General features: G+C 42.3%; 2 protein-coding genes across 7 annotated transcripts in view; both read right to left on the reverse strand.

The window, feature by feature from the left end:
* impdh2.L (inosine 5'-phosphate dehydrogenase 2) overlaps positions 1 to 8,507 on the reverse strand; it is a 20,500-nt gene extending 11,993 nt beyond the window's left edge. Inside the window, exons 1-10 of one of the 3 annotated variants that reach the window (XM_018256573.2) lie at positions 8,338 to 8,507; positions 4,895 to 4,943; positions 4,686 to 4,787; positions 4,438 to 4,512; positions 3,307 to 3,513; positions 3,119 to 3,206; positions 2,809 to 3,008; positions 2,541 to 2,631; positions 969 to 1,064; positions 115 to 186 (exon numbers count right to left, since the gene is read on the reverse strand). In XM_018256573.2, coding sequence (XP_018112062.1) covers positions 115 to 186; positions 969 to 1,064; positions 2,541 to 2,631; positions 2,809 to 3,008; positions 3,119 to 3,206; positions 3,307 to 3,513; positions 4,438 to 4,512; positions 4,686 to 4,787; positions 4,895 to 4,943; positions 8,338 to 8,435 — 1,078 coding nt within the window. In that variant the 5' untranslated portion in view covers positions 8,436 to 8,507. 3 annotated transcript variants of the gene reach the window in all.
* Positions 8,508 to 14,569: 6,062 nt separating this feature from the next.
* qrich1.L (glutamine-rich 1 L homeolog) overlaps positions 14,570 to 18,270 on the reverse strand; it is a 43,718-nt gene continuing 40,017 nt past the window's right edge. For 3 of the 4 annotated variants that reach the window (XM_018256595.2, XM_018256593.2, XM_018256594.2), the window contains one exon: positions 14,580 to 14,936. In XM_018256595.2, coding sequence (XP_018112084.1) covers positions 14,744 to 14,936 — 193 coding nt within the window. In that variant the 3' untranslated portion in view covers positions 14,580 to 14,743. 4 annotated transcript variants of the gene reach the window in all.

Below are 18,270 nucleotides of genomic sequence, written 5' to 3' on the forward strand. Positions count from 1 at the left end.
CACAGAACCCCAAGTGCATCTACAACTACCAGATCAAGTCAAGCAGGACAATGTGCAGCCGAGGCAGGAGAATCCTTCGGCTCAGGGTCAGGGATATGGGGACATGTGACTTACTATAAGTGCCTGTCACAATAGAGGGGCATTTGGGGCTGTGAGACTTTAGGTCTGGAGGGATCTGTGGAGCAGCTATACAGGAAAGAAAAACAAGTTCATTGGCAACGACCATCTCTAGCTTCATAATTATATATAGATTGTATAAACACACACATAGAGAAGCAGCTACACCTTGCACCTGGGTTCTCGTTTGCAGAAAGATACTGGGGAATAACCAACTTGGTTGTGCACAAACACAGCCATGGTTTAGCCAAGCCCTGTACCCACAGATGCCAGAGACTAGTAGTAGTGATTTGCAGTTCACAAATGAAAGCAAAGATCTGATTGGCTGCTGAAGGTTACAGGGCTGTTCAAACTTTGTCTTTGTAGGAGTTCTGTTTTTTCTTGACCCATGAGAAAAAAATAAATGTAAAAAAAAAAAAAAAAAAAAAAAAAAAAAAAGGAGGGTGACAAAGGCCCATGCTGATACAAAGGCCTGGTTCCATGTTCCACAAATGAGAACCCAAAGAATTTGATTTAATTTAAAAAAATAAAAAAAAAAAGTCCATGGGCCTGATTCAGATAGGACACTCCGATATCCCAGCAGAACTAATTTTATTTCTAGAAAGGAAACCGATGTTCTGCAGAAACACAGGCTAAGGCTTCCCTATTCCAAAGATCCACAGCGACCAATTAGGTGTTGGCTTTCATTGCTCTCACTGCCCTCAGACAGTAAACACTCCTTATCTTTCCTTTCCTAGCCAGTAAAAGAGTGCCCTTGCCCCCAGCCTTAATCTAGCTATAGGAACATTAATATATTTATGCTACAGGAGGAAAGAGGAGAGTCCCAAACAAATATAATAAAACTAAATTACCTTCCTGAGTGATGCAAATTGAGCCACTTCCCATTCCCACTCTCAGCGCATCGGCCCCTGCGTCTATCAGATTCTTTGCTTGGGCGGCAGTTACGACTGGAGGGAGAAAAATAAATAAATAAAAACTTTTGAAAAGGCAAAAAGAGTGAGGGCAACAAGGGACTATAAGACTGGTGCGATGATTAGAAATACACAATGCAGCCCCGTTAATTCCATCCAGGATGTGGCATCCTTGCAGCAGGATCTTGACAAACTGGCAATCTGGGCAACTAAGTGGCAAATGAAATTCAATATTGATAAATGTAAAAATATCCACTTATACCCTTAATGGGACTGCACTAGGCAAATCCATTATGGAAAAAGACCTTGGAGTCCTTGTAGATGATAAACTTGGCTGTAGCAAGCAATGCCAGTCAGCAGCATCAAGGGCAAATAAGGTCTTGAGCTGTATTAAAAAGGGGAGTTGATTCACAGCAGGGGTTGGCCTTTTTTCCCCACTGTACAGACTATGTTGTACAGTTTTGGACTCCATCTCTCAAACAGGACATTATTGTATTAGAGAGGGTACAGAGAAGGGCAACTAAGCTGGTAAAAAGTATTGAAAATCTTAGCTATGAGGAAAGACTGGCAAAGTACCAGTAGAGCTTCCCAGCTGACACAAGGTCACCCATTCCAATTAGAAGAAAAGAGGTTCCGCCTAAATATTGGGAAGGGGTTTGTTACAGTGAGAGCTGTGAAGATGTGGAATTGTCTCCCTGAATCAGTGGTACAGGCTGATACATTAGATAGATTTAAGAAGGGGTTGGATGGTGTTTAGCAAGTGAGGGAATACAGGGTTATGGGAGATAGCTCATAGTACAAGTTGATCCAGGGACTGGTCCCATTGCTATTGGAGCCAGGACATATTGAAGTGCCTTCCTCTGAATCAACTAGCAGTTACCCAGGTTATAGTTGAACTTGATGGATGTGTGTCTTTTTTTTTTCAACCTAACTTACTGCGTTACAGGTAGGACCTGTAATCCAGAATCTTGGGACCTGGTTTTACAAATAAGGGATCTTACTGTAATTTGGATCTCCATACCTCAACAACCCCCCCCCCCCCCCCAATTCTCCAGTAGGTATGATCTGCTGCGTCTCCTCCAGCCAAACCACAGAGCTCCAGCGTGTTCCCATGTACTGTAAGTCTATTGATATTTGCAGTTGCATTAAAGGGCAAGACTTTAGAGAACAGCAACAGGTCTTTGGTTTCCCATGTCCTCAGCACCTGCCAGTGCCCAACTATAAAGAGATAAAAATAGCCTCTAGTCTCTATGAATTAACCATGTGCTGCCGACACTCAAATGTCACCGGATTCAAACTTGCCAGCATGTGTCAGGGCTCTATTTATACCCAGAGCATAGTCATGTCTTCTGCCCATTAGTGAGGCTGCTCTGATCCCAGGGACACTGCCGTCAGCCCATGATGGGACCTCCAAAGAGGCAACAATTTAAAGGGGCAAATAGCATGGCCGTAAATGACCCTATGAGATAGCAGGTTGGTAATAACCCAATAGTTGGGAAGGGCAGTTCTTACCGTTGCCAGCGATCACCTGAAGATCGGGATACTTCTCTTTGATGTATTTGATCATATTGATTTGGAAAATTGAGTTTCCTTGTGATGAATCCTGGAAGCAGACAGAAGAGTCTTGGGGTAATAGCAGTTGAATGTTATTATGTTGGTTCTATCTCGTATAATAATAAAGATATCCAAACTGCAGCGCCCCCTGGCTGTGGGGAGTGACAGCCCAGGGGCAGGATGGGTATTTCTGCCTTAGATACAGGTTCATGTATAAAAGACTCACAAGGACCACTGCATCCACTCCGGCCTGCACCAGCAGATCCAGCCGATATTTATCATCCTCGTGTGTGCCAATGGCCGCCCCGCACAGCAGCTGCTTCTTTGCGTCTTTGGAAGCGAGCGGATAATCGCGGTTCTTCTTTAGGTCAGTGCGAGCGATTATGGCCACCAGCTCGTCGTTGCCGTTAACAATGGGTAACTTGCCTGAAATGGGGAAAACACAGAAAATGAACAGTCGGCAACTAACCAGTGTCCCTGCGTGGGGATGCCAGGAATTGAAAGGTCATGCGTTGAGAATGATGTAAAACACGGACCTTTTTTACTCCTCTGCAAAATTTCATTGGCTTCCTTCAACGTCACTCCGGCCAGCGCCACAACAAGGTCTTCCCTTAGGGTCATGATCTAAATGAAAATGGAAGAACGATGCCCCTTATAGTGTGAGTTGCCAAACCATTTAGGCGGGTGCTGCCATACGGATTATTCAAATTGCCCATTCGCTCACCTCGCTGAGTGCAAGGTCGTGCTCCTCGGGTCTGAGGAAGTCGATGTCCCTGGATGAAATGATTCCCGCCAGCTTGCTCCCCATCTTTCCATTCTCAGTGATGGGAATCCCACAGAACCCATGCCGGGCCTTGGCCTCAAATACATGTCGGACTCGGTGTTTGGGACTTAGCACCACTGGATCTGTGATGAACCCCTGCTCGTATTTCTACAGTAAATCAGAAGGAGATGTTTAAGTGAAAGAAACCCTAATCATACGGGTTTGCAGACTTAATAGGGGATCTAACCCCCTCAAAAGGGAAGCTCTTCTGAACACTTTTGCAATTTATTTCAACTCTCTAGTCTTTATTGTATTCGTTATAGTAACAGTTTTACACCGCTAAAATCTCCCCCCCCCCCTTCTACAGCAGCTCTAACCTGCTTTACTGGTTAAAAATACAACAGACTTATCCCTTGCACCCTTCATAAATTGTCCCAGAAAGACAAATTGAGATGATTCCAAGACCGAAAAAAAAATTAGGAAGGCGCACTGCCTCAAACAGTTTATTGAAACGTTAAAAATCAGGTGGCTGCAATGTAATGGGACGCCCAACGTTTTTGGAAACACCCTTTACTCAATGTTTCAATAACCAGTGGTTTTTTAGCTAATTCTTTTCTTTCATGCTTTGCTGGTTACTAGGGATGCATCGATTTTGGATTTGGCCGAAAACCGAACCTGAATTTGCATATGCAAATTCCTTCCTTGTTTTATGACAAAATGTCATGCGATTTCCCTCCCGTCCCTAATTTGCATATGCAAATTAGGATTTGGTTCGGCTGGGCAGAAGGATTCGGCCAAATCCTGCTGAAAAAGGGTGAATTAGGTGCATCCCCTATGGTTACACAATGATTAAATGGCTGCTACAGCATCCTCCTCCTTCTCTGCTGCTTTGGATTGTAAAGAGGAAAGGTGACAAGGAGAAAAATGCTGCGCCAGCCATTTATGCTCATGGAGGGCAGAATAACAGTTTAGAGGTCATATGGGAAAAACAGGATACTAGCAGAATAAACTGCTAATAAGGCATAAACCTCAAACTACTAAATAATCCCACACAGACATTACAAGACAAATAGAAATTTTTTTTTTGCTCACCTTTACTTTCCGTACTTCATTGGCCTGGAATTCTGGGGTGCAGTTGTGATGCATAATGCCAATCCCGCCCGTTAACTAAATAAGACACGGAAAAACTTAATAAATACAACAGAGTAAGCTCTGCAATAGGCGTCCAGACAGTATCTTCACAATTGCAACTGAACTACATCTCCCAGTAATGCCCCCTACTCCCAAAAGGCCGCAGATTGGCTATTGGGTATCTCAGAATAGCAGTTGAAAGCACTCACCGCCATTGCAATAGCCATATTGGCTTCTGTGACTGTATCCATGGGGGAGGAAACCATCGGGGTCTTTAAGGTGATTTTCTTTGTGAGCGCGGAGGTGAGATCCTTGAGCCAAAACAAGGTACAACGTGTCATTTTCACACACATGGACCACTAAAAAAAATGATTGGCCGATGCAATATTTCAGTCTAAATCTGATGCAAATCACTTACCACTTGGTCTGCTGTGAAGTCAATGTACCCCGGGAGGATGAGGAAGTCACTGGTGAGACAGGAGGTGAGAATACAGTCACTGTGGGTTTGATTCCATCAAAAAATAATAATAATAATAATAATAATAAATAAAGCATTTGGGCCGTTTCCCATTATATTATAACAGAGTTCATATGGGCCTAGAACATCCGTAGGTCCCACTGCAGCAGAGACTAAGGCTACTCATAGTTCATATTTACTTTTCTAAGGAATACAGGACAAGCGAATGGGGCAAAGGTGCTGCTGAACAGAGGGGCAATATTGGGGGGGCAATAATAGGCTGAACAGAGAGAGGTTCCTTCCTTGTACAGGATCAGTTGTACAGGTATAGGATCCGTTATCTGTAGGGATGCACCAAATCCAGGATTCGGCCTTTTTCAGTAGGATTCGGCTGAATCCTTCTTCCTGGCATATGCAAATTAGGGGCATGGAGGTAAATCACATGACTTTTTGTCAAAAAACAAGTTAAAAATGCTTTCCCCTTTCCCACACCTAATTTGCATATGTAAATTAGGATTCGGTTCGGTATCGGTTCGAATCTTTCGTGAAGGATTCGGCAGAATCCAAAATAGTTGATTTGGTGCATCCCTAGTTATCTGGAAACCAGTTATAACTATCTGCGAAAACCTCTCCTTATTATCCAAATTTTAAAAAATAATGTCCCTTTTCTCTATAATAATGATAATAATAATAATAATAATAATAATAATAATAATAAAACAGGAGCTTGTGCTTGATCCCAATTAAGATATAATTAATCCTTATTGGAAACAAAACCAGTTTATTGAGTTTATTTAATGTTTACATGATTTTGTAGTAGACAAGTTATTAAGATTCAAAATTACTGAAAAATCCCTCATCCGGAAAACACCAGGTCCCGAGCATTCTGGATAACAGGTCCTATACCAAATAGGCTAAACAGAGAGAATATGGGCTCTAACTAAAGAAGAACTAAAACTCAACAAAGATTCTAGAAATGCTAAACTATACTTTGAGCTTCTGTACTTGCTGTGCCCTTTAGCAGTAAAGATTTGTGTCTCCAAAGATGCCCCAGTAGCTCCCCATCTTCTTTTCTGCTGATTCACTGCACATGCTCTGTGCTGCTGTCACTTACTGAGCTTAGGGACCCACTCACAATATACAGTATATGATTTCACTATACAGGGAGATTTCATTTAATAAATAATATCAGACCATGTTACATGACAGAGTGAAAACCAGTGTATTTCTGCATCAGAAATGCTTAAAGGGGTGGTTCACCTTAAAGTCACTGCTTCCCTGTAGTTGTATTATAACTGTATAATACACAAAAGCCATGAAAATCATGTAAATGTGTCATCATGTATCCTTATAAACGGTGAGTTCTGATGTCATCAGTTAAACGGTGAGTTCTGATGTCATTTCTGTCACATGACTCACTGAAATTTGTGTATTATAATAAATAAAGTACCCCCAGTTGTAAAATATGAGGATATTAGAAGTTACCTCTGAGTTTCATGACCTGTATAAAAAACACTGTTTTTATAGTCATGAAACTCCTCGGTAACTTATAATATCCTCATATTTTAGGGGGTATTTTATTTACTATATATTGCACAGGGCTGGATATAAGGGCACACGTGATTGGCGGAAGGGAGCGAGTGAAACACCAATGTACGGGGGGGGGGGGGCACTTGATTCTTCCCCAGTTAAAAAGCATAAAATACAGAGGCTTCAGATTCACTCTGTGACCAAAACTTTTTTTTTCATTTTTCTTTTTTTATGATTTCTTTTTTTTTTAATTATTTGCCTTTATCTTCTGACACTTTCCAGCATTCAAAAAAAATAAATAAATAAAGGCTACAAATTTATTGTTATTGCTACTTTTTTTATACTCATTTTTCTATTCAGGCCTCTCCTATTCCGGTCTCTTATTCAAATCAATGCATGGTTGCTAGGGTACTTTGGACGCTAGCAACCAGATTGCCAAAACTGCAAACTGGAGAGCTGCTGAACAAAAAGCTAGAAAAAAAACCCATAAAAAATTAAAACCAGCTTCAAAATTGTCTCAGACTATCACTACCTAGATCATATTTAAGGTCTCCATAAACGGGCGATAAAAGCTGCTGACAGACCAAGTCGGCAGCTTATTGGCCCGTGTGTGGGGCCATTCGACAGGCTTTCCCGATCAAAATCTGTCAGAAAAGGCGGGCAGATTAAAAAAATCCCGTCTAATCGCAGCCACATCTGTGCGTTTATGCGGCCCAACCGTTATTATCGGATCCATTATGATCCGATTATTGGGTTTCAATGTGGGACTATCGACATCGCCAAACGAACGGATCTCTACCTCTATGGCCACCTTAAAAGTTAATTTAAAGCTAATCCCAGCATTCACTGGCAGCCGGGGGGGGGGGGGGGGGGGTGCAGGGAGTTTTAGTTCAGCCAAGTCCCTGAATACACCAGACTCACATTACAAAGTCTTGTTGCAACTAGCAGCCTCACATGAATGGCCAGTAGTCCTGCACTCTCCTAATTTGGCCACTCAGGTGCCTGTGCCGTGTAACTCAAGGAGGGTCTGGCTGTCAAGTGATACCAGCGATACCAAGAATTAAATATTTAACTCGGTGATCAGGGCTGAGGCAGTGGTGTAACTACAAGTCACTGGGCCCCACTGAAGTTTGACAATACTTTTTTTTTCAAATATATAAGGATATACTGAAACAGCTTTTCACTTGATCACCTTCTGGACCCCCAGCCAGTGTCAGGGTCACCCTTCTCTATAATTCCTAATAATATAGTCACCAGGCCTGGACTGGCGAAATATTGAAAAATTTGTGAAATGCAAATTTTGACACCCGCATCAATGTTGGTGCCCATGTAAATTTTGACGCCCGCGTTAAAGTCAATGGGCATCCGAATGGCAGAAGACTTGGATATCGGTCAGCTCGGCCTGGGCAACAGAATTCTATTGTTTCTATCTGTATATCTGACCATTCAGCTCTACACGTCTGTATTGAAAAAGAATGATCTTCCTTGGAAGTATCATTTCCAAGAAAGATCATCTATGGCCTCCTTAAGTCTCACTATCAGTTGCAGATTGTAAGCTCTGCTGGCCAGGATCTCTTCATACAGGGAAAATGCAGCATATATAATGAGTGAGTCTGATGGAAGGGTTTCTAGAGAATAAAGTCAACTATTTACCTTCCTCGGTTTATTTATCCTATAAAGTAATAATAGCCCCCCCTGCATTGTTGAACTCTAACTCCCAGAAGCCCGTATAAGACTTCCAAGTGTAGAAGTTCGGTGGGTCACTATACTTGGCCTCACTACAGAGATCACGTGGGATAATAAAGAACTACAATTCCCAGGGCTGGAGCCGCTGCCTATACGCTCCGCCCCGTGTGCCCGTCTGTGTCACTCACTTGTAGGTGAGTCCGTCTCCGGCCCCGAAGAGCTGCTGTGCCGCCAGCCCGTCATCCGGGACATAACTGGTCCCTCCGCTGATCAGATAATCCGCCATGTGTGAGACTAACGTGCCGCCTACCCTGCTGCTGCCACCTCTGTGCCTTCCCAAGCAAGAGGCCAATGTGCCCAGTGCTGCCCGTATTTATACGGTTAACTAAGCGCCACCTCCTGACGTCATTGCAAAGCGACTTACTTACAAGCACGTGTGTTCAGGGCGGCAGGAAGTGGAATATCTTTGTGTGTGTTGTTATATGGGCCGGTGACAGCACTGCAGAGCAGGATCACGCGCAGGGGGAAACCTTGTTTTCTATAGGGCAGGGACTGGCAGATTTAGCTTCAATCTCCATTTATAATCCATTGTATATAATATATAATCTAGGATGAATTAAGTGCCAACCCCACAACAACTTGGCTACCTTTTTTCATTTCCAATGCCCTGACATCCAGACTCCATGCAGATTTGTAGCATTTACTCCTTTCCCTGTTATTGCAGATCTTGTTACTTGGGGGCAAATTCGCTAACCTCCAGCAACAGCTTCTCACAGCGCAACACTTCGCCAGGACAACACTAATTCACTAAAATCCGAAGTTGCGTCTAGGGCGCTGAACGCTGGTGAAGTTGCGCTAGTATTATTTGCATTTGGTGGGAAGTTCAAATTCAATGGAGGTATATGTTGCAGCAAATACATTACACCAGGGGTCCCCAACCTTTTTTTTTTTGTTGTTGCAAGGACTGGGGGGGGGCAGCAAGTTTGGACACGCTGGCGTCCAATTCGGCGTGCCTCGTTTTTGTGTGCTGTGCTCAGCGGCCCAGTGCAGGAGTGTCCGCTACACAAGCCTGCGAAACCTTAATAAAAGAAAATAAAGTTGTTATATTGCCCTACACATGAGCCCAGTGTATAGTTTATGTGCTATATGTTAGGAAATGTAGAGAGGAAGCCGGTTACTCCCAAAAAAATCTTACGCTCTTTTGCAGCCTATCATCCTGAAAAAAAGGAAGACGCCAGCATTTTTTGGGACTTTTTCAACAGTTTTTTGAGGAACTCCTATCTACTATATTGCACTTCGCCTGGTCTGAGGTGACGAAGGCAAGTCTGGCGCAAGAGGTAACGTTCAGTAAAATCCGCATCTTAGTAAATTTGCTTAGTTACATCCCTTCGCCAGAGCACAAATTCATCAGGCATTAGGGGACAGATGGCTGTTGATACAAAGTAACAGTAGTCAGTCAGCTCAGCAAAGTAGTCAGACAGATCAGCCAAAGCAGCTTTCTATACCAGGGGGTTGGGATGTCTGGCGTTATGTTCTAGACGTGGTGTTTGCTAGTGCCGTGTTGGACATAATGCCAGTCTAGAACTTTACCAGACTCCCGATCCCCTGGGTTAGAAAACTGCTTTGCACTATTTGGCGGCTATTGTGCACGGGATGCGAAGGCAAGGCGCCTACAGGCTGCCAGAATAGCAGGCCCTGGTGCAAGCTAAGAGGGCCCTCAGGCTGATTTGGATGCTGATTGCAGCCTGACAGAGTCTCATTGGCCCCGCTGTCGCTGGAGATCGCACTGCACCTGGAGGGATGGCTGCCAGAAGTTGCCACTTGTTGCTCAGTGTTCTGATGGGGCTGGTCCTGGGCTTTCTACTTGCCTCCAGGTTTATCCTGCCCAGAGCGGCCGAGCTGCAGAGAGCCAGCCAGAGGAGAGCCGGGGTGGGGGTGGCAGATGGGCAGGTTGCAAGCTGTGGCCAACAAACTGCATTAAGGAGCAATTACAGCGAGGTACTAGGCTGGCAGCAGCAGCTCCACACCGACACGTTGGGTGATACCAGACATCACTGGTGTGGTAGAAAAGACCGGTGTCAAAGAGGCACATTAAGGGCACTGACGCAATCGGATAACTGAGCTGTCCAGAGCTTTCCTGCCACTGCCAAAGCCATATTGCTTAACTTCCGGTTTTGGCAGAAGTCGGTTAGAGGGAAGATGGGAAGCGCAGATCAGCAGAGTGAGTCGCCCTATCGCCGTTTTTCATTAGACAGGAAGCAGTGTTTTAAACAGTATTTTTTTAATAAAGCATTGATATTAATAAACTTTTTGCAGGGTAGTTCTATTATTAGTGTGGGTAGAATTGATTTTTTTGATAAAAAAAAATGTGTTAAAGGAACAAATTTATCCTACACACTTATGCATTACTGTCCTGTTAATAACTCAGTCAGCCATTGGACTAAATGTAATTGATAATTATTTTGTGCCAATTGAACACAACCAAACTTGATTGCAGCCAGCTTTGGTAAATCTAGAACTCAGAGTATGTTGTACTTTACCATGAGAGTTAAGTGTACAATAATGATGCCACTGTAAATGACATTCCAGAAGAGAGGAGAAAAACTTGTTGATAAATCAGTCTGGAAAGCTAAGGCTTCAAACCACAACAAGAGCAATTCTATCCAATGGGAGACGACTTGAAAGAGTGGTGAATCTTTCTGGGAGTGGCCAGTCTTCCCAACATACTCCAAGGGCTCAGCAGCAACTCATCCAGGGGAAGCCACAAAACAGCCCAGAATAGGACTGAAGAATTGTAAGCCCTTCTAGACGCAGACACGGTGAAGTGTTCATGACTCTCAGAAATGGGATTCACGGAAGAGTAACAAGGTGGAAATTGTTGGTATCTAAGAGTGACTCACGCTTGCCAAAAAACACCAGGAAGATTGTCAGGCCTTTTCGGGATCATGTTCGATGGACAGAGGAGTGGAGCTGTTTGGGCAACACAGGTCCCATTATGTCTGGGGTGAAGCATTCCCTAGTGAGAACATTTATTATCATACCAACTGTCACTGGAAATGGTTGGGGGGAATAAAACCATAGATGTAATTGTGCACTCAGAACATAAAGCTGCCTTTGAAGAAGATTGAAGTGCAATACAAATAGTTGGCCCAGTACATGTAGGATGGTGGATAGAGCGGCCTTACCTCAGCCCACACTGTGTCAACATATAGAGCTTGGCTGCCCAATTAAGTTTTATCCAATCAGTTAGTCGCAGGGCAATGGTCAAATCACAAACAGGTCCTACACAAGCCCATTTTTTTTATCTCATGTCTGGCCTCATATAGTCCTTGTACACTCAGTTTTTATTCTAAATTACTATTACTGTTAATAATTCTGTAAATAATTCACTCTACCATATTTAATTTCATTCCTGAACCAGCAAGTGTATTTATTAGTTGTAATATTGGTGTGTAGGTGCATCTCAGGTCATTTTGCCTGGTCATGTGCTTTCAGAAAGAGCCAGCACTTTAGGATGGAACTGCTTTCTGGCAGGCTGTTGTTTCTACTACTCAATGTATCTGAATGTGTCTCAGTGGGACCTGGATTTTACTATGGAGTGCTGTTCTTAGATCTACCAGGCAGCGGTCATCTTGTGCTAGGGAGCTGTTATATGGTTACCTTCCAATTATTCATGCTTTAATATCAGAGCACAAGTCACATGACTCGGGGGGTCCTGGGAAACTGACTATGTCTAGTCCCATGTCAGATTTCAAAATGAAATATATAAAAAAAAAATCTGTTTGCTCTTGATTTCAGTAGCACTATTAACTGATGAGTTTTGGGAAAAAATATATGTTGCCATGACGGTATCCCTTTAAGATAGAGATTATATTAGTCCTGTTATTGGTTGGATCTCTTTTGTTCTGTTTCATTACCTGGCTACCTCAAAGCACATGCTTGGATTGGATCAGTCTGGACTCACCATGCCTAGTAAATGGCAACTGCTGGTTGCCCACTATGCTACAAGAAGAGTAATTTAGGGTTATACCGAAGGCAAAGGATTTGGTTCCGTATTTGGCAGAATCCTAAGAAGCAAGGTTCAGTGCGTCCCTACATTTAATACAAATTATATTGCGCACAACACCAATACATTATACATTGTTATAGCCAACAGTTGTAAAATCAAACAGCTTTTTCCCTTTGGACCAATTGTGCAGGAATAAGCCAATCAGTATTGATTGTGTTTGGGATGCTGCCAGTAGTATTCCAGACAGAAATGTGCCCTTCACCAGCGCTCTTGAGAAACACTACAGGAGAAAAACGATGGCTTATCTAATGGGGGAACCGCATGTACTATATCTCACAAGCAAAACAAAAAGTGATTTATGTGAAGCTTTAAAGGACCAGTAACATCAAACATTTTTACAAAAAAACATGCCCCCAGGTGTATGACCTTTAGTTAGTTTGTTTTTTCATCTCTTCCGCCCCCCCCCCCCCCGATATTCAGAGTAGAGGCAAGGAAATCAACCCCAAAATATAATCTTCCTTTACTTCCACACGGATTCTAAGAATTGTAGGAAGTGGAGGTTAAAAGGGATACTGTCATGGGAAAAATATGTTTTCAAAATGAATCAGTTAATAGTGCTGCTCCAGCAGAATTCAGCACTGAAATTCATTTCTCAAAAGAGCAAACAGATTTCTTTATATTCAATTTTGAAATCTGACATGTGGCTAGACATATTGTCAATTTCCCAGCTGCCCCAAGTCTTTTTCGGAAGCAGTTACATTTCCGGTCCGAACAACTGCGCATGCACCGAAAGTCACGAAAATTCCGAGACTTTCCGCGCAGGCGTAGTTCAGGACTGGAAATTTACTCCAACTGAGCATGCAGCGAAAATGCCGTCAATACACGAAGATTACCGGAGAAGAAGATGGCTGCCGTGAACTCTGAGACCTGAATCTGCCGCGAGGGGTGAGTAAAAAATTAGGGGGGGAGGTTTTTTTTTTATTATTATGGTTTGAATTCTCCTTTAAATCAGAAGGAAAGCTACAGAAGCAGGTTATTGCCAATAGATTAGCCACAAGCTATAACACTATATTTATTCTACAGAAGGTTTTACCATACCCGAGTAAACAGCTATAGAAGCTGTTTGTTTAGGATAGCAGCTGCCATATTAGCTTGGTGTGACATCACTTCATGCCCGAGTCTCTTCCTGCTCACTCATAGCTCTGGGAGGGGGAAAGAGAAGAAAACTGAGCATGCTCAAGCACTAGCCCTGAAGGTTTAAGCTGAAAACAGGAAGTCTGTTACAGAAGCCCATGAGTACACAATAGAAGGAAAGAAATGCTGTGTTTCCTTTGACAGAGGACTCAGAGCAGCATTACTTTGAGAGTTTACTGGTGTATTTATATAGACCTTTCTGATAAAACTTACTTTATTTTAGCCTTTCCTTCTCCTTTACAGATTCCACAAAGAGAGGAAAGTTTAACTAGAAAAATGGGATGGGCACAGTGCATGATCCACACAAACCCCATACATTAGGTTTATGGAAAACAAAGGTGGATTTTGCCCCAGTTTACACTACTCTTAGCCAATGGCCTGGCTTCAACTCTTTGTAGCTTTGGGCAAACCACGCCCCTGAACTGCAGGCACCAGATTTAATTGGCCAGCTATAAACCAGATAATCTCTAGCACCAGGAGACGTTCTACATTGATCATTCAAAGATGCACGCTCCAGTTCTCAAAGAATATTCAAAGGTGTGGTTTATATTAGTGTTAATAAATATAATGTTCTTGATATGTAGCTTAGTAAATATTTCTAGACATTATCAAAATCTTTTTGTTTTTGCCAAAAAAAAAAAAAAAGTTCCATTCCAAGAAAAGTGAGCCTGGCCAATAAGCTCTAAATAAACACACTGGTCAGTGGCATGTTAAAAAGACGTGCTTTGTCATTCTTAATAAAACAAAGAGCATAAGAACAATGGAGAGATATGGAGATATCTGCAGCAGATACACAAGATTATATTACAATAAATTTACATCGGCTCGTATGCCTGCAGTTTAAGGCCTTGATAATTTGGGCCAGGAAAAAAAAAATATATATATATATATTCAGGTTAATGTGAAATATTCCCACTTTTTCTGAATTATTTTATATATTTAGTCATATAAAAACCAGGGGTCGCTTTTACCTGCAGCTGAAAATACAGAATAAATGTCCATATAATGTGGTAGACAACGGAGTGAGCAGCTTCACAGCCATTTAACCTAAGATGCTTTTCTTTCCCCAAATAAAATATTTCTTCCCCATGCTAAAAAGATAAAGCGGGAGAAATAAAAAAAAAAGGTTTAAAATGGCAATAACCGTTTCTCGTTTCAGCTTTCCAGCCATTCAGAAAGCAGATTCTTTCACAAATGACTTTCTCTCTTTTAAGATGCACATTTGGGTGCTTTTACTTACACTTTATTTTAAACAGGAGAAGCCTAAAAGGGCTCCGTTACTACACCAATAAAAAATAAAATAAAAATAACAGAAAAAGTAGGCATCTTATTTTAGTGTAAAAGTCTGTACAGGCTTCTTTTTCGTCTCTTCTGGACCCAGAGAGAATGATTTAGTGCATGTTGCTGGCACTGGCAACCACAATGGCTTCCTGGATCTCTCGGATGAGCAGAATTCGGGTTAGCATCTGTTCCATTTGCTCTCTGCTGATTGGCTGTGTAGAATACCAGATTGGACTGTTGGGGGCTACTACTGGTTCTGGCGTCAAATAGAATGTGTCATTTCGACCTTTAACACTCTGTGGGCTGTTACATTGGGGGAAAAAACATAAACACATCAGAAATCTTGAAATTAAAAAAAAAAAAAAAAAAAAAGCATTTCTGAGCTACGTTAGAGAGATTAAAGGAGAACTTTACCTCCCACCCCTACGCTTAAAGGAACAGTTCAGTGTAATAATAAAAACTGGCTAAATAGACAGGCTGTGCAATATATAGTGAATTAAGTACCCCCTCTTGTAAAATATAAGGATATTATAAGTTACCGAGGAGTTTCATGACCATATAAAAACACGAGGCCGAAGGCCGAGTGTTTTTATACAGGTCATGGAACTCCGAGGTAACTTCTAATATCCTCATATTTTACAACTGGGGGTACTTTATTAATTATAATACACAAATTTTAGTGAGTCATGTGACAGAAATTACATCACTACTCACCGTTTATAACTGATGTCATCACTACTCACCGTTTATAAGGATATAATTTACAAGATATTCATGGCTTTTGTGTATTATAAAGGGATTTTATACTTACTGGACAATGCTTTTCTAGTAGGCCTGAACTGTCAGTGCAAATGTGTGGGTTAATGTCAATCTCATCTCTGGAGGCAGGACAGAAGAATAAGACTATTGACCCCAACCCTGGTACATAAGGTGTGGCTCCACCTCCCATTGCCGGTTCATTTGTAAAGCTTGATGAGGTGGAGTTTATTAGGAATGTAGGAAGTAAGGTCAAGAGACGGTTAATAACATAGAAAATTTTGTGTCCACAGACCCATTACTAAAATCAGCCTGGGTGGGACTTATTGCACTGACAGTTCGGGCCTACTACAAAAGGATTTATCAGTAAGTATAAAATCCCTTTTTCTCTAGTCGGCCCTCCTGTCAGTGCAAACGTGTGGGGACGTCCAAAAAATAATAGAAACTTTTTGTAACATTTTAGTCTTCAGTTTACTGTATAATGAAATACAACATGCAATTATTACTATGCCCACAATAACACATTGAAGAATACGGTTTGCAATAAAACAATGCAAGTATTATTATGGCAACAATAAAACCTTGAAGAATATGGTTACGTGTAGTCTTTTAACAAACGGGGCTTGGACACAGGAATGGTAATACCAACTCCTGATTAATGCGAAAACTGGTTACTACCTTTGGTAGAAAACCTGGCACTGTTCTGAGGACGACCTTATCCTTATGCATAACCAACCATGGGTCTTTACGAGACAGAACCATCATTTCTGAAACTATCTAGCTGATGTTATGGCTATGAGGAATGCAACCTTGAGTGACAACCATCTAAGCTCACAAGAGTCTATGATCTCGAAAGGTTGGTCTTTGTAGCATGGAGAGTACAAATGGTAATGCGATGAAGAAGTATGATGCTTTTAAAAAGGCAGACTGGTGTGTGAGACTCCTTGTAAAAAGGCATACGGTGGGGTCTTCTGCCCACTGAATAGTTGAGAGTGCTGATAAAGCTGAAATCTGAGAACTTAGTGTGTTCAGCGTAAGACCTCTAGTAAGGCCACCTGTATGGCATTCTGTGAGTACCTGTGGTGTACTGTCCATGCACAGTAAGTGTTTCGCTGGACCCAGGTAAGAATTGTATACCATACCTTGTGGTATGTTTTTGTGGTCAAAACCACCTTTCCACTGCAAGGGCATGAAACCCCTGAGCTACAGCATTATTATTTTTTCATGATAACAATTAGTTCTCCCGAACCAGACCATCTGTTTGAGTATAGCCAGATTGTGGTGTCTGGCTGGACCCCGAATGAGAAATTCCCTTGGTAGAGGTAGTCGCCATGGTTTGGAATGTGACATGTTGATCAAGTCCGTGTAACCTAGTCTGGTTGGCCCGTCGGGCGCAATAACAATGGTTGTGTGTGTTCCTATTTTGTCTTGGCAATTATCCTCGGTAGAGTCGCCAGTAGTTGAAAGTCTATGGAACTAGCAGTGCATCTGCATAGCTAGACTGTTCCGCGTGCCTCCCTGTTTGTTGACATAAGCCACCGCTGTGGCATTGTACTTGCTGTGACCGGCTCTGGAGTTTGTTGGACGAGCCCTGGAGAGCTAGGGTTATCGCTCGTAGTTAGGAATGGGCGAATTTGACCCGTTTCGTCAAAAATTCGCCGCCGGCGAAATGTCGCAGACGCCCATTAAAGTCTATGGGCGTCAAAAATTTTTTGTCGCGCAGCGAAATTGTTTTGACGCACGTCTTTTTTTTTTTGACACACGCCGCCATACAAGTCTATGGGCGTCATTTTTTTGGCGAAACTAGGCGAAAAAATTCAGCCATCCCTACTCGTAGTCTCAGGATGTTTATCGGGAGCTGCGATTTTCAGGTTTTCCCAACACCCTTGTATTGTGAAGGTGCGGTAACCTACTCCCATCCGAACTTGCTGCATTGTAGCTATCTGTCACTGTGGTTGATCCCAGCTTCTGCCTTGGGACAAACGAGCGCATCCTGTCCACTAGGATAAGCTCGCTCTGGTTGTAGGAAGTATGGAAAAGATCTTGGTGATAGTATGGAAAAGATCTGCTGAAGATCTTGGTGATATTTGTTCCCACATTGAGGAAAGTTACGTTGTATAGTCGCATGTGGGACCTTGTTTAAAGGGCACCTAAACAGCCAAAATCAAACACATATTAGCAATCTGACCAGTACAAGCTAAACATGTTTAATCAAACTACATATATAGTTTTTTGAAAAAACTGCAGGTTTTAAAAAAATCCCTTACTTTGTCAAATGGGTTCTTTCACTGAGGGAGGCCATACTGTGACTATAACAGAGACAATCTGAGCATGCTCCTGAAATTTGCATATTAGAGTAACACTGCTTTGAGTATTCTACCCAGAATGCCTTGTTTAAGTAAACTCCTCCACTAGAAGTATCAGGAGATTTCCCTATCTTGTCCCCTGCTGGTAAAGTCATTATGCAAATGAAGGGCACACAGTAACTTCCAGCAGGTGGCAGCACTACTGAACAGCAGCTAACACACAGGTTTGGCTGATTTGAAAATAGCTTAGAAGGGTTGATAAGCAACAAGGAATTTCAACTGAGCATGTGCGAGATTTCAGAGCTACAGTTGGCTGGGAAGATATAGGTAGGAGGAGCCAGTGAAATCCAAGATGGCTGCCTCAGCTAGAACTGCAGGGGAGATAGGGGAGATCTTGCAGAAGGAATAGTGAGCTGATCATTTACATTATACAAACAATTCTAACTGTTTTAAAAATCGGATTTCTTGAACTTTCACATAGTGTATTTACTTAGTAAATGATTTTGGTCATGATTGGTGCCCTTTAAGGTCTCGCATCCAGTGCTGTCACTATATAAATTAGTAGCTGTAGTAAT

Source organism: Xenopus laevis, chromosome 4L (assembly GCF_017654675.1).
Source record: "Xenopus laevis strain J_2021 chromosome 4L, Xenopus_laevis_v10.1, whole genome shotgun sequence".
NCBI lineage: Eukaryota > Metazoa > Chordata > Amphibia > Anura > Pipidae > Xenopus > Xenopus laevis.